Source organism: Phodopus roborovskii, unplaced genomic scaffold (assembly GCF_943737965.1).
Source record: "Phodopus roborovskii unplaced genomic scaffold, PHOROB, whole genome shotgun sequence".
In the NCBI taxonomy this organism is placed as follows: domain Eukaryota; kingdom Metazoa; phylum Chordata; class Mammalia; order Rodentia; family Cricetidae; genus Phodopus; species Phodopus roborovskii.
Window position 1 is genome coordinate 1,930,534 of NW_026126550.1, and position 16,359 is coordinate 1,946,892.

At 46.6% G+C, this 16,359-nt stretch overlaps 1 protein-coding gene across 1 annotated transcript in view; it reads right to left on the reverse strand.

The window, feature by feature from the left end:
• Positions 1 to 12,056, reverse strand: part of Mapk4 (mitogen-activated protein kinase 4) — a 37,682-nt gene extending 25,626 nt beyond the window's left edge. Inside the window, exon 1 of the mRNA XM_051201255.1 lies at positions 11,294 to 12,056. Coding sequence (XP_051057212.1) covers positions 11,294 to 11,839 — 546 coding nt within the window. The 5' untranslated portion in view covers positions 11,840 to 12,056. The remainder of the gene's footprint in view (positions 1 to 11,293) is intronic.
• Positions 12,057 to 16,359: the final 4,303 nt, after the last annotated feature.

Genomic DNA, 16,359 nt, shown 5'->3' on the forward strand with positions numbered 1-16,359 from the left:
GGGGCAAAATGTCACAATGGTGGTTTCTCAGACAAAAATACACGACCCAGTAATGCCACTTATAAATCATGCCCATGGCGGCATTCCCCAACAGAAAGAACCCAGATGTCCATCAATGAATGGATTATGAGAATCTCTGCTACAGATTATTAATAGATAATAAATAAAAACAAAGTTCTCATTATCTGCCTTTGTCACTGAATAAATCTGGGAGTGCACTGTGATGAATGTGAGCAGTCAGACTCAAGAGGTCAAAAGGTCATATATTACATGGCTACGTGAAATAATCCAGCAAGGTCAAATCTATGGATAAACATACAGAGGCATAGCTGCTTAGAGTAGGTAGTGATGGGAGCTTGGGGAAGGAGGTGGCGACTGGGGGACTGCTGTTATTTGGGGGGAGCAATTAAATATTCTAAAATCAATTCTACCAACAGATACATGAATGATCCTAAAAGCCATCCACTTGTCCACATTAAATGGGTAACAGTACCCATGTTTTAAAGAGTTTAAAAACAAATCTAAAGCATAGTCCTATGATAACAGGTGGCTTTCTAGCACCTAGCTACATGTCAAGAGTAGGGAGTGCTGGGCCCCTCTGAGGGAATCCATGTTGCCAAGGTCTGTGCCTCAGTAAGTTTCCAGTGGGGAGAATGAAGACAAGCAGTGTGACAGAGCCTAGAGCCATTACCTACTCAACTGGTCACTTCCAGAGTCCATTCTCATCAGCTGGCCCAAAGTCTACCCATTATTAAGGATTCTGGCTACCGTTCCATGTGTAGCCTTCAAATTAGACCCAGCCTTTACCAAATTGCAAAAGTGTCAATATTTAAGGCCTCTTATTGAGGAACTCCCTGCACACTTGATCTCGAAAGCCCAGTACCTCTTCATCAACCCACTGAGACAGGTTCACACAAAGGTGTTCCCACTCTTCTTCATGCCTTTGAGCTTGGAAGAGCAATGGGGCATTGCGCACAGGCGTGCGCGCGTGTGCGCACGTGCACACACACCTATAAGTGATAGAAAGTCTGGTATCTAAGACCCAATTAAAAGTCACCATTAAACAGCAGCCACTATTTATTGGGTACTTTCCATATGCCTGAGAAGGCTGAGCACTTCACACATCATTTGGTGTCTTACTCAGTCTAGTAAGGGGGATGGAGTTTGGGGATGAAGCCAGCCACAGGCAGGCTCACCTGTTAACACCTTACTCCATCCAAAAGATTCTGTCTGACAGGGGTTGGGGGCAGTGCTCCCTGTGGTGACATTTTATTTACGATCTAATAAAGCTTGCCTGGAGATCAGAATGCAAAGCCAGCCACAGCCATAGCTTCCAGGCAGTGGTGGTGCATACCTTTAATCCCAGCAGCCACACTAGGTAGCCATAGAAGCTGGGTGGTGGTGGTTCACACCTTTAATCCCAGCACTAGAGAGGCATATAAAACAGGAGCTCAGGGTCTCAGATCTGGAATTAGTCGCCAGCCACATTGAGGTCAGCATTGGTAGAAGAAAGAGCTCTCTGGTGGCTTGGCTGCTTTGCTTCTCTAATCTTCAGCTTGAACCCCAATATCTATTTGGGTTTATATTATTTGTGCTATAGCACCCTGTTCATAGTTCCCTCAGAGGCTGAAGCAGGACTGCCACTCCAGGTGGGTGGGGAGGTAAGGTTTATACATACCCACTGAACAGCTCAGAGCAGGGCACAGTTGTGAGGGTCAGTTTTCCCAGACTCCTGGGCCAAAGGCAGGTGTACATGGCTATTCTCTTTTGGTAACTGAAGGATTCACATCAAACAGTTTATTTTATAATAGAGTTTAGTGAACTTACATCGGTGTCAAATTTCCTGAACTCTCACTGGAAAAACTCTCATAAAACCATGCACATCCACATTCCATGATTTGGGGAATTTTAAAAGTATAACAAAACTAAGGAATATTACACATCAGTTGTCATTTTTTGTAGTCCATTTTAAAAATCATTTAAAATTTTTTTTTTTTTTTGGTATGTGTGTGCCATGTGCATACAGGTAGCAGGGCATGTGGAGAGGTTGCCCAACACTGGGTGTTGGGAACCAAACTTGGGTCCTCTGGAAAATCAGCCAGTACTCTTCAGCCATCTCTCCAGCTCTTGTAGTCTATTTTTAATGTACATGTCTTTACTCAGCTGCTATGATCCTATCCATATACAGTTCTATTTATTGCTCCCCACCCCCAAGACAGGGTCTCCATGTGTAGCTCTGGCTGTTTTGAAACTCTCCCTGTAGACCAGGTTGTCCTCAGACTCACAGAGATCCATCTGCTTCTGCCTCCTGAATACTGGGATTAAAGGTGTATGTTACCACCACCTGGCCTGTGTGTTGCTTTTTAAGATGATTAGTGTGTATGCCTGTGGTATCCATGCCATGGTGCTTCTATGGAACAGAAGACAACTTTGTGGGACGTGTTCTCACTTTTACCTGGGCTTCAGGATCCAACCATGGTCCAACTTGTGACAAGAACTTTTACCCACTAAGCCATCTTGCTGGTCACTGTGCTACCTTTTAAGTTTTTCTCTGTGGCTATTGTGGGGATCAACATGATTTTGTAAAGTTTAGATTTCCACATATCACATTTTCTTAAAGTAGCAATGTCTACCAATACCCATATTCTGTGTATGTGGGGATTGAAGCATCACAGCTTCATTTTACTTCAGAATGAGCTTAAATGGTGCTGAGGTAGAATGTGAGGGCTCTGAGAACAGTGCCCTGAGTCTCAGTAAAGGGACTACACTTCCTTTAGCTACAGCTTTTACAACATCCTTGTGGGCAATTTTTTAAAAATGTGGGTTAAATGACTACGTAATTATGTAAATGGTAACTGGTTGGGTGGCTCACAGGTCAGAGGTGTCCAGTGGCCATGAGGCTGGGCCTTTGGCCTGATTTCTTTATGCACATTTTAACTAGTGACACAGGTGATGTCCTAAGAGGCAGGCCCTTAAATATATTTATGAAGCTGTAAAGGGCAAGGCTGTATGATAGAGCAAAGGTACAAAAAGATCTCTTCCTGTTGGAATATTTGCCTGAGCCAAGATGATGAACTCTACCGAAACCAAGGTCACAACTTATACTTGAGCTTAAAAACAAACCCCGAACCAGACAACAAGAAACAAAAACAAAAATCTAACCACACAAATTTAAAATAGAGACTATGGAACCAACAAACTAACTGGCTAACAGCCTGATGTGTGGGCCGTTATGGTGACACACTGGCCAAGAACCCGCAGGAGTGGTGTGCCATTTACAGAGCAGCGATCTCACACTGTGCTGATGAGATCATATACAGTCTATTCTTAAAATGGACTTCACAGAAGGTTCTGACAGGGAGAGATCATCAAGAGCAGGAGCGTAGGTAGGGCCCTGGAGTGCAGTCAGCCGAAAACAATCAACAGTAGGACAGGGACTGAACACATGTCCCTGCAGTCAGCCTCTGCTGGGCTTGGAAGTCCAGCTCTGCCACAGACTACCTGGGTGATTGTCGGGCCTCAGTGTCCCCATCTGCCAAGTGGTAGCGACTAGTATAAATAACTTGAGGGCTGCGTCATTTAACACCAAGGGACAGGACAGGGAATGGTAAATATTTGAAAGCTGTCCTAGGGTAAGTTAAGCTTCATCCTGAGGCTCTGGAGACCCACATTCTGGTTAAGAAAGAGTAGAGGCATGGCTTGTCCATTAGTCAACCAGCATTTGCAGAGCATGTTTTATGGGTCAGATACTGTGCTAAATGCCAGGAAAACTGACATGAATGAGATGTGTACCTGATCCAAGGGCCCCCTGGGTCAAGGTACATAGGCTACTCAACAGTGTAGGTCAGAGCTGTGGGCAGGAGGAGGGAGTGACTAACTCTCCTGGACAGCTACATGACTTGGATTTTTGAGCGGATCCGTAAGGGTGTAAATGACAGTTTGTGTGGGAGTGAGGGAGCAGTGTGTGGGACCAGAGCTGTCACTGCTTATGGCATTTCCTGGGGCAAGATGACAAGTTGGTGACGTGGCACTAGGTGAGGTGGGTGAGTGCAAATTATGCTCAAGATGAATGCGGGTATCCAGCTCAGAGCCCTATGATCCTGATTTAGAAGGGAACCCTGAAGGTCACAGCAAAATGGTTCCCACCCTCGGAACCTTCTGCTTTCTAACAGTGTCTTTAAGACCATGTTTTAGCTACTGAAAGTTAGACAGCAAAAGAAAACCTTGAAAGTGACCACAGGGAAAAAGACATATGACATACTAATGGCATAAAGGAAAAACATCTTATCTCTTTGTATACAGTGATAGAAAGCAAAGAGAGAGGGCATTCTACTGACAAAAACTTGTTGAATCCAGGGAACACAAACTTTTTAAATGAGAGTAAAATAAAGATACTTTATTTCAGTAATAAATAATTTGCCAGCTGGGTAGGGATGGTGTACACCTTTAATTCCAGCACTCAGGAGGCAGAGGCAGGCAGATTTCTGTGAGTTCAAGGCCAACCTGATCTATAAAATGAGTTACACAACAGCTAGGACTGTTACACAGAGAAACCCTGTCTCAAAAAACAAGAAGGAAGAGGAGGAAAGAATCTGCCACCTGCCAGCCTGTATTCCATGGAACACTCCAACATCCTCAGTAGGCTGAGTGTTCTTGGACTCAGCCTTTTGTGCTTACCATAGCAGTGGGCAGCTCAGAGTGAGAGGTGGATACCAGGTGGGTGTTTACAGAAGGGAGGCCAGAGGAAGGAGCCATGGATCCCCTTGTGCCATTTAATCAGCTGTTTTCTCCTGGGCAGAATCCACCCCAGGCACACTCAAGAAGCTGAACTTGGATTGGAGGAGGCATCAGCAATGTATGGAAGCTGTGTACCATTTTAGCATGAGATAGTAGACTGGTTGGTAAATACCTGGTCCCTTACTCCCTTGTTCAACTCCTTCATGGTTGCCAGAGGTGAATTGCTGGCAAGCACAACATCTTCAGGAAGGACCTTTAGTCCTGATTGGGTGCTGCTTGAGGTGAGGCAATTGTTATATAGGAGGGCCTGGGTGTAGCAAGCAGAGAAGGATGCCAAGAAGCTGAGGTACCTATTGCTAGGCTACCTACAGCGGGAGGGGAGCAAGGAGGCCCTGAGAGCCAAGAAAATTAACTTTCCCATTCTGAGTGTTCAGACTCTCTTCAGGGCAGCCTCTGTTTTAATCCCTTAGGTTATATTTTTCCTCTTTAAAAAGGGATATTCCATAGTCTTTTAAATACATCTTTTCTGCTCTACTGGTTTGGAATAACATGTTTAACAGCTTAAGAAGAAAGTGACCTTCCCTGCTGGCTGGTCCGTCAGCCTGGTGTTCTTCTACAAGTCCATTTTCCCATGGCCTCTGTGAGTGTCTGGGTCCTTCACCATACCAGGATGATGGACCCTAGTCCTGTTGTGGGTTCCTGGGCAGGTGTCCCCCACTCTGCACTGTTTTTGCAGTAGAGACCATCTAGGATATAAGCAAGCAGTGAAACCCAAAGTGTGTTCCCCTAATCGCAAAGACTGTCTTCTAAGCCACAGAAGCGACCATACTTCCTCCTAGGTTCCATTTCAAGGGTTTATGTTGGAAGGAGGACACTTTCTGGGTATCAAAGGCAGGTAGGCCAGATAGGACAGGAGGTAAGGTAACACTAACTAATGCCATGAAGGCAGATCCGCTTCGAGTTGTCCCTGGCAGGGTTCCCAGGCTGCAGTCTCTGCTTAGCCTCATGAACTCCTCTGGGGCCACAGATGAACCACAACTTTAAACAAACTACATCAATTTGCTGAGCCTATCCAACTGTGAAACCAGTGCTTTGTTTTTTAAATAACATCTTTGGTAGTTTACACCAGAAAGAAAAGTTCGTGTTTAAAAAAAAAAAAAAAAAAAATCATGGTTTATATCTCTTAACTGTTGAAAAACAAGCAGAGACAAGCAGGGCTCCAGGGCTCCTTTTGTTTAGGTTCCCAGTTTTCATAACTTCTGGCCAAATGGTCAAATGGTACCATGGGGAGCAGGCATTTCCAAGGAAATGTAATTGAGGAACTCTCCATAACTGTGCTGTGAGAATCCCACAACTCCACCATGATCAAGGTACATGCCTCAAGTTCACCCACATGGTCTTCCTGGCATTGGTGTAAGACCCGAGGGGCTGAGCATTATGGAACACCACTTCCACCCACAGGCAAGGCACCTCCCTTTTTAGTTCAAAGGCTCTTACAAAGTCAGGAGCATGAGATTCTCCTGGGGCCCCTGAACACACAGATGGCTGGACCTGAGCCTCTGAGATGAGAGTCAAGCATCGGCCTCCCTAAGTGGTTACCAGGCACAGCTGGTGCTGCTGGCTTGTAACCGCCCTTAAGGGACCCCACCAAGCTAGCTGGTTCTTGAGAAATTGTAAGGAGACTGGGAGGTCAAGAAAGGGGTGAGAAGACCGGGGACTAGGAAGTGGCTAGGGCTTTGGAGCTGAAAGCGACAGCCTAGCAGGAAGGGTACACTTGCTTGGGAAATCTGCCAAAAATGGAAAACTTTTTACTGCCCAAATTTTCATGAGTCTGTTCATTTTCTTGCCTGGGCATTTTCCACCTGCAGCCCATGGAAACTGGGTCTGCAAACAGTCTTCTAGAAGGCCCTGGGAGGATTTTCTGGCAGGTTGGAAGGCTCTGGGTGGTCCTTCCTGGAAGGGCACATTCAATCAGACAACAAAGCTATTAATGAGTGGTGACGTGGGATGCCCTTCTGTGTGATGTATTTTTTGGTTGATGAATAAGGCTGTTTTGGCGTATGGCAAAGCAGAATATAGCTAGATGGGAAACCCAGGCAGAGATACAGGGAAAAAGAAGGCAGAGTCAAGGGATGCACCATCCAACTGCCCAAGGGACAACATGTCTACAGACTGGTAACAGCTATGAACCACGTGGAAATACATAGATTAATATAAATGGGTTAAGTTAAGTTGAAAGAGCTAGTTAATAATAAGCCTGAGCTAATAGGCAGAATAGTTTGTAATAATACTTAAGCCTCAGAGTGGTTATTCAGGAACGGGTGGGTGGGAAAGAAACCTCCAGTTACAGAGTGAATTGAGTCTTGTCTGCTTTCCAGTGAGATAACATTTCCTAGAATTTACACAGGGCTCAGTGAAGTCTTAAGCATTTTTTTTTCTTTTGACATCATCTCCTAATATGATAAATCCCAGGGAGAGTGAATGGTGTGGGGTGGGGGGTGGTCGACACACACTAAGTTGAGCACAAACATTCCAGTGAGCCTGTTGGCTCATTCCCTCTGCTTTAGAATCTGGATGTTATTAAGCTGTTTTAAGTTACTACAGCCTTGACCTCCCTGCTAGCATGCCTGTGACCCGGGGTTGTGAACTAAAACTATTCCTCTGCTAAGTTTCTTTTTGTCAGGGTATTTTATCATGGCAAGAGAACACAGGGTGTGGGTGTTTAAAGGTTTTACTGCCCCTGGCTCATGGCTCACCTCTGTCTTGTTCCTGCTCCACAGTGTTGAGGAGCTACCCTCCCATCCTGTAGCTATGAACTCTACCATTCATGTCATCCCACCATGATGGACTGAAAGAGACCCACTAAAAGCTTAAATCAGAATGAAATTTTGCTTCAGTAAGTTTGGTCACAGTGATGCAAACATCACTAATTCAGCAACACCGGTACCAGTGTTTTTTAGGCTGAGGAAGAACCAAGAATGTTTTCTTCACTGTTGCCCCTGCCATCTCCTGCCTTTGTGTTGCACAGACTTTACTGCACCCTGGGCCAGGGGAAGATTCCCTAGAAATGGTATAAACCAGTGTGCCTTGGAACCCTTTTAGTGTAGTTTCTCATTAAAGAAGAGATGGCCATTTCCTTTGGCATCTCCTCTAGATCAGCAAAGTAGGTACGTGCCCTAGGAAGGCCTGTAGTAGATGAAGGATGCTGGGTGAAGAAAAGAGACTATCTACCCAGGATAAAGATGGAAGGGTGAGGACCAGACTGCTACACACTGCTAGGTGGGTCATGCATAGATAGATGAGAGGACTCTATCTGGACCTCTCTGGCACTGGGTTGGATCAGGAGGTGGAAAAGATAAGTCTGGGTAAGTAATGGCCCTCTTCAAGAGAGGCTGAGAGTACAGAGTATATGTGTGGTGATATCTTGCTTGTACAAATACAGCCTGTCTGAAGATCAGAGGATGGAGCTTGCCACTAGCTAACCAATAGAGATCTGAAGGTCTGTATAGACTGATAGGAAGTGAGACAGCTGAGTGGAGAGAGAATATAAGTGGGAAGAAACAGGAATTCGCTCTCTTTTCCAATGGGAAACTAATGAGGTAAAGGTGGCTGTGACTTGCTCCTCCTCCTATAGGATCTCAGTATTTTCCTCCATATCTGACCCCAGGTTTTTCTCATTTAGACCAATTAAGTACTCCATTTACACATATAGCTTGTAGACAGACAACCTCCTCCAGGCACACCGGCAAGCACAGATGCATACATCTGACCCCAGCTATCATCTGAAGAGTACAGGGTTCCTTTTTAGACTTTCCAACTATGAAATATCCTATCTATGAGGTTCCAGAAGATCACTGTCCTTCCCTCTGACCAGTACAATCAGCAAAATCAACTGAGGTCCAGATCTCAGGAATTGGTAAGATTCCGTTATGAACAAGAAACAGACCTCAAAAAGCATGGGACTCTGCCAGGGATAGAACAGACCCAGACAGAAACAGCCACAAGGTAGAGTGGAGAAGAGTCAGTGCTAGAAGAGAGGAAGGAGCAGAACACTCAGAGGCAGTTGCCACACAGAATCCAGCACATTTCAGGAAGAGCCTCACCTGCCATTCAGCCCTGGGAGTCTCATGCTCTCATAAAGCCACTTCTCTGGGTAGTCAAATGGACCATTTGCCCTAAGAGCCTCACCGTATTATGAGGATTAAGTGAGAACTGACTTAAATGCACATTGAATAAATAAAAGCAGAGAGCATGAGGCCTTTCATCATCTCTAGAGGGAGAGGAGGGCAGCAAGCTAAAAGCAGAAAATGGATAAGGACAAAAGGCAGCAGTGGGTGGCGCCCGACAGACCTAGGGGTACCAGGTCGATGTGAACACATATCAGGTTAACAATGATGGTTTTTAACCTCATATAGTGCTCGCTCGCTCTCTTCCCTCTCCCTTAAAGAGATGAAGTGAGAACATATAAACTCCTTTGTGTGGAGAGAATGAAAGTCCCAAGATGAGAAGTGGCAGGAACAGGATGAGCAGAGCCATGTGAGCCCCATCATCCTTCTCCAGCCCCAGCCTCCTGCACTGTGCTTCGGCTCTATCAAAAGTGGGAAAACTGAGGCTCCAGGGGTGAGTGAGCTGGTACCATCAACAGGGAGCCCATCTCAACTCCTCACACTGTGGGGTTGTTCATACCATGCTGCATCCAAAGACTTGTTTCAACAATTGGGATTGATAGGACACACCTGTAATCCCAGCACCAAGGAGACCAAGACATGAGAACTGAGCTTCAGACCATCCTGGGCTACAGGTGGAGCCTGTTTCAACAAAACAAAACAAAACTGCAGTGTGGCGAATCACCCCAGGAAGCCATCTTCTTGACTGTACTGTAGGTGACACATGCATCTCCACACTCCTTCCTTGAGACATTCCACTAAACCACCTCATCAGATGATGGCTCCCAAGAGTACCAGTCTATTGTAATTAAGAGGGTTGTTGGGGGTTGGAGAAGAAATAGCTCAGTTTCAGAGGACCTGGGTTCAAGTCTCAGCACCCACACAGCAGCTTACAACCATCTGTTAACTCCAGTTCCAGGGGATCTGATGCTCTCTTATGGCCTCCTCAGACACCAGTCACACACATGGTACACAGATGTATATGCACACAAACACCCATACACATAAAAATAAAAATTTAAAAGAGAAGGTTTTGTGCCTGCCAGATTGAAATATTGCAGATTCTCTGGATTTCGTTAACCCCAAAAGAACCAGTTTGGGTTGAAACTATTGGTTCAATGATTTGACATCATGGCCGATTAGAAGGAGGAAAGGGAACAGTCAGCCTGTAGTATTCAGAAGACAGAAGGGGCTATATTGTTCCTTGCCTACAGACTCAGTTATCAATCTTAATAGATGACAAGGCTGCAGGAACAGCTATGGAGGGCAAGCCCATGGTTAAGGTAGCAAAGCAACCTGTGGCATTGAAGCCAGAGGCAGTGAGACTGATGTGGGGTCTGAAATTGGGGCAGGAGTCCAAGTTCCAACCAGTGAGGGTGGGCAGGGAGTTGGAATCTCTTGCCTGTGATGCCTTCCCGCAGAGCAGAGGAGAGGAACAGGGAGGTCCTTACAGATAGAGCCAAACCATGGTCAAGGTCAGAGCCACCCTCATCTTCCATGGCTCACTCACACCCTTGGCTAGTAACATTTCACAGGGCACCTGCTTCCTATGGGATGTTCTATTCTTTAAAAAAAAAAAAAAAAGTATAAAGATTTTGCTGGGAGACTGGCTTTGTTTCTGGGCACCTGGGCACAGGCTCATGATGAGACTCTCAGGCATCCTACAGTGGCAATATGTCTGGCAGAAGAGACCTTGCTGTTCCAAAGACACAGCAGGTCGGGAAGGAGGAGGCCTGGGTCTTGGAAACAAATCCTGGTGACACGTGTCACTATCGGTGCAGCTGGGATGATTCTGTGATGCACCATGAGGAATTTTAACAGAACCATCCTCAAGCATGACTTCCCTCCATGGGGAAGAACCTAAGAGGGGAGACATTAGCTGATCTGTAGCGAGCATTAGTTTATCAAGTTAGACTGTCCCCAGATTGCTTTCTCTTCACTGACGGATGGAATAGGCCAGCCCTGGTGAGAGGAACAGGTGAGACAAACAAGACCATAATGCTCTTAGCAAGGAGAGCCTGCTGCCGTCTCCTGAGCAGCCAGTACAGGAAGGAGAGATGGTGATGCCGACATACAGGATCAGTGGACACAATAGAAAAATTCATCAACCACACAATATTAAAGCCATAGAGCTCAGGGCTAAAAGAAAGTTTAGATATTGTCTAGTCTGACCTTTCACTTGTACAGCCCATAGTTACTGGCTACAGACATGACTAGATCCCTCCATCCCACCAACTTTTCAAGCCATGTATTTTTCTTGCACCTTCGGCCTACCCCTAACTAACACCAACCTCCTGATTACAATGGAGAAAGACAAACCCTCTGGAACACTGTGTGCATCCTTGAGGATCCCACAGGTCAGCAGCAGCAGCCTCTCTGGGCAGACATACCTTATGTGAGTAATGCTGATCCACGATTCTTGCCAAACCGAAATCCCCAATCTTGAGCACGAGGTCCTCAGTGCTGATAAAAATGTTGGCGGGCTTCAGGTCCCTATGCAACACATTAGCAGAGTGGATGTACTTGAGCCCACGGAGCAGCTGGTACATGAACAGCTTGGCATGCTCCTCGGTCAGTGTGCCCTGCTCCAGCAAGCGTGCCAGGTCAGTCTCCATGTACTCTTGGACAATGTAGGCCACACTGAACTTGAAGAGCTCGCCCTGCAGATCGCTACCCTTGGGTCCTAGTACCTCATACACCTTGACAATATTGTCATGGTCCAGGCGCCGGATGATTTTGATTTCTCGGAGGGCATGCTTCATGCTTCGGGCATCACTCAGAGCAATCTTCTTCACAGCTACCTTCCGGCAAGCCCTGCTGTCCATAGCCGACAGCACCAGCCCATTGACCCCAAAGCCTAAGGGTTGGAAGTCAATGAAGCGCCCACCAAGGTCATACCCGTAGACACTGGCGATGCAGTCACCTTTCTCTGCCATCGTTGACTCAGTGGTCTGGGGCTGGCTGGGGGATGCAGAGGCAGTCAGGAAAGGACAAGTTCCAGCTAATGGCTTCCCCCACACACCTCATTCTGTCAGCTCTCACAACTGAGAGGTGCTTTTGCTCCTGGTGAGGTCACTGCTGCCAGGGGACAGGGAGGGCTGCAAGTCCTTGCTCACTGAAGTGCTGGATGCTGCAATGTTGCTTACGTGCACCGGGAGGGTTGGCAACCAACTCCCATACTTCAAGAACCCTCCTAGATGCTTAAAATGATTCATGCTTCTTCCAGATCTGGCATGATTAAAAGGGAAAGCCAGTGTCCTTATCTTCTATCTTCACGGATCTCAGAGTAAAATATGCAGCAACTCTCTCCTTTGAATCCTCCTGTCTGGCTCAAGTGCAGAGCTGCTTGCTGAGCTGTGTTGCTTTTCTTAAGTGGGTCCAAAGCTTAATCGGATCACAGCCTCCTTCTGGGCTCTGAGCAGTAAGAGGGGATCCAGTTAATGGTTTCTAGAAGCTTCTAGGGGCTTTTTTTTTCATTTCTTCCAGCTTATCTTTCGACAAGTTCCCTTTAGAGACCCAAACCCCAACCAGTCTTGGGAGTGAAGATCTAGAAAGAGCCAAGCTCGCTCACAAGCTCTGCAGTTACACCTGCTGTCCCAAGGCTGGGCCAGGACCCTCCAGAGGCTTCAGATGGGGGCATATCCTCTTTCACCCAATCATCCAGGCCACCTTGACTGAGACTGCTCCACTGGATGCTGTAGGGCCGCAGGAATGCAGTATCTTTCAGACAGAGTCCCCTTTCCTGTCAAAGAAACAATGTTGGGTAAATTTCCACATTCTGGTTTCCAACACCTTCCCACTGGCGTCTTTTGTTAACTAGCCCAAGTGTTACTTGATCTGTCCAGCCAGCTGAATCGCTGCTTGCTCAGGGGATTCCAGCCTCGCCTGCTCAGCCACCCTCATGCTGTGTGCAGCAGAGCCCTGGCAGAAAGGACGGGTTGATTTGATAAGCCCTTCAGATGGAGAGCTTTTATGTCAGTCAGTGCCTGTTTCCCCAGGGCTAACATGTGCAGACGGGGTGGGGGGTGTCATCCCTTTTGACCTTTGCAAGATTCATCTGTTATGCTTTCCAGACATACACGCATCAGCGAGCACTAGCTGGGAAGGCTGAGATTCGACGAAGATGAGGGCTCAATCTTATTTTAGATGAGGGCTAAATCTTATTTTCCCACGAGAGTCCCTTCCTTATTTTGCAAATGCCTTTGGATATTTCAAGAGTTTTAAGATAAATTTCTCCTTGGATTGAGATTTAATAGCATTTGTATTCTTTCCTTTACACATAGGTGGCAGAAACACAGATACAGGAAGGGCTATAAGAAAACCTTCTTGCCACACACAGAAAAAGGGCTGTCTGCCCCAAAGCCAATGCTATATCAGGGCTGGCTGATCTTTATGACAGGAACACTAAGGACCTAACTGTTTAAAGCAGTTGGCCACATCTGCACTTGATGGCTCCCCTCTGATGGTTATGAATTCAAATCGCAGGTATAGAATATTAGGTGGTAAGAAGAAACCTTATACACCCTAGCCAGGTCAACTCAGAACTCAGGAAGTAAGGCAACATAGTGACTTCAAGAGTGTGACATGGTTCCCAAGTATACAAAGTTCATAGGCACACAAAATAGAACTTTGTATCTAGTGTAGAGGTTAATCTAGCCAGTCTCCTTAATTCTTAATTCCCATGTCATCTATCTCTAACACAGTGCAGGACCCCATGAGTAAAATTTCCCATCTGAACTCTGCAAGACTATACAAATAAATGAAGCAAAACAACCATGAAGTTGATACTCTGAAATTATAGCTCGTGTGTGTGTGTGTGTGTGTGTGTGTGTGTGTGTGTGTGTGTGTGTGTGATGCAGATGATCAGACTAGCGAATAATCAGATCCCCATTGAAGGCTGAACATGTGAGCACACATCTGTGCATGTGGGGGCCAGAAGTTGAACCCAGGTGCTGTCTTCAATAACGTCCCCACCTTATTCCCTGAGACATGGCCTCTTATTGATCCTGGACCTCCCTGCTTTGGTTAGAGTGGCTAGCCAGTAAGCCACAAGAACACTGTCTCTGTTCCCCCAGCTCTGGGGTTACAGGCTTTTATATGGGTGCTGGAGAGCTGAACACACGTTCTTATGCTTGTGTGGCAAGAACATTATGGAAGGAGCCATCTCCTTGGTTGTGCCACTACTGCCTGCCCTGTGCCCTCTGGGGGCTTTTCAACAAGGAAATTGGCCAAGGCTCTGGAATATATTAAGTGCTTAGTTCTACAGATGTCAGCAGACGGACTCTTCTGACAGCCTGTCAAATTTACAACCATTCCCCTCTGAAGCGTTCATTGGGCCCAAAGGCAAAACAAACATAGATTTAACAAAACTTCAGACTTGCAAACAGTCTGAGTAGACAAGTCCCATTGTCCTTAGTTACAGACAGTACTGTCCTTCTTAGCTCATGTGACTAGGAGTCAACTTTAATGAGTAGGGCCAGGCTTCTAAGTATTCTACTGAACAACTCCATTAGTGACTGACACCTGTCTCCAAATGCCAAGAGCATGCCCTCTGAGGCTGCTTCTGATCCAAGTTCTCACCTTCTCAGGTGAATGCCTGAGACTTTGAGTTCATTGGCTCAGTAGTGCCAGCACAGAGACTAACCCTTGGCTAAAGGAATGTCCTTCATTGGTATGCAGGTGCCTCAGCCACTTAGCCACACACAATGTCACAGTCTGTGTGTAGTAAAGTCCTCCTAGACACTTAACTCAGGGACCACCCTACACACACACACACACACAAACAAAGTGAGTGAGAGAGAGAGAGAGAGAGAGTGTGTGTGTGTGTGTGTGTGTGTGTGTGTGAGGGGGGGGGGAGTCTTGGTTCTATTCCAACTCCAGCAGCCAAGTCAGATGATACCACCTGAGCTGGAGCTTCCTGCAGTCCTATCAATGGGCCTCAGTCGGTCCCCAGGGGTACTGCAGAGGGAGCTAATCACACACGTCTTTCTACCAGGAGAGATGCCCAAGCCTCCTCCCCTTTCCAGCTGCCACTGGGTGGTAAACAGATTGGAAGGGGCCCTCCGACTTCACAAACAGCTCAAAGGAGAACTTGTTGGCAATCAGGGCTGCAATGCAGATAATCTGTGAATAATTAAGAAGGGCTTCATTTATTTTTAAATTCGTTTCTCTTCCTGTCCCTTACTGCGAGGGAGGGACTGACTTCCTTCCTTGTGTGTCCTGTTTCTTTCCCTGTGTTCTTCCCAAGACACTAAAGCTAAAGCACATAGGAAACATGTCTCCCAGGGAAGGCGCCATTCCGGAAACGTTGTTTCCCCTCCTGGGTATATAAATAGACCCTTTTGAATTCTCCCCTGGCTTCTTTGACTGTGCCTTTCAGATTTTTCAGCACATTGCCTGGATAGTGGACCACTTCTCCCTGTGTGCATGCGAGTGCAAAGTGCTCAGTCAGCTCTTCTTACCATGAGACCCAACCATGCAGACAAGTCCATAGTCCTGCATGTGAACTTTGACCCTCTCAGTATCATCTGCCACTCTAATATTGCCTCTTGGAATTTCAACACCGTATGCAGATGGCCTTCATCCAAGTAGTCCCGCCTGAGTTTCCTGTCACTCATCTCTTCCTAAACTGCTTCATTCTTTATGTTTCTTCCTCTAGTTCCTCTGTAATATCTAATGGCAAACCCCATGATATTTTCCATTGGCAGTTTGCTATGAAGCATCCACTCTTGTTGCTTCTGGCATAATAGGCCAAGAAGCAGGGCTATTCACCCCCAGAGAGGGGCAGACAGCACTTAGATGTGTTGCTTTGTGGTGGACTACTCCACCACAGCTGCAAAGACTGGTCATCCCTATGAGGATGTGGTAGCTCAGAGCTTCTCACAAGTCCAGATATGATTTCAAACCAAGGACTTGGCATTCACTGTACAACACAGAAAGGTCAACCTATTCAGCTGCGCTCAGATGACAGGCAGCAAGAGAATGCAGTAGCTCCCCCAAGGGCAGCATGGGCTCCCACAGTTCACAACAAACACCACACAATAAACACAGAAATAAAAACCTCTATCCCAGGCCTCCCAACAGTGGGACCCCAGCTTTTGCCCGGTTTCTTGCAGACAGCTTCCCAGAACTCCAGTGAAGTATTCTCCCACTAGGTAGATTTTTTAGCAGATTGGGCCAGACCAGAGGTGAGGTGCTATGTACCACCTGTCCCTTTCTGGAATTCCCGGGACTCTGGTGTACAAATTGTCTTTGGAAAGCCTAAATTTAGACTCACCCCTCTGCTCAGCGCCTCCCAAATCTCACACTGTTGACTTCAGCAGGAAAAGAACCTCCTGTGAGGCATTGACATTTCACAGCTTCTGCTTCCCCTTCTTCCCTGTAGTCAGTTCTCAGATGGGGCTGAAGTTCCAGTCAGACAGGCTGTAGACTGCACCGTTTCAGGTGAAGCCATTTA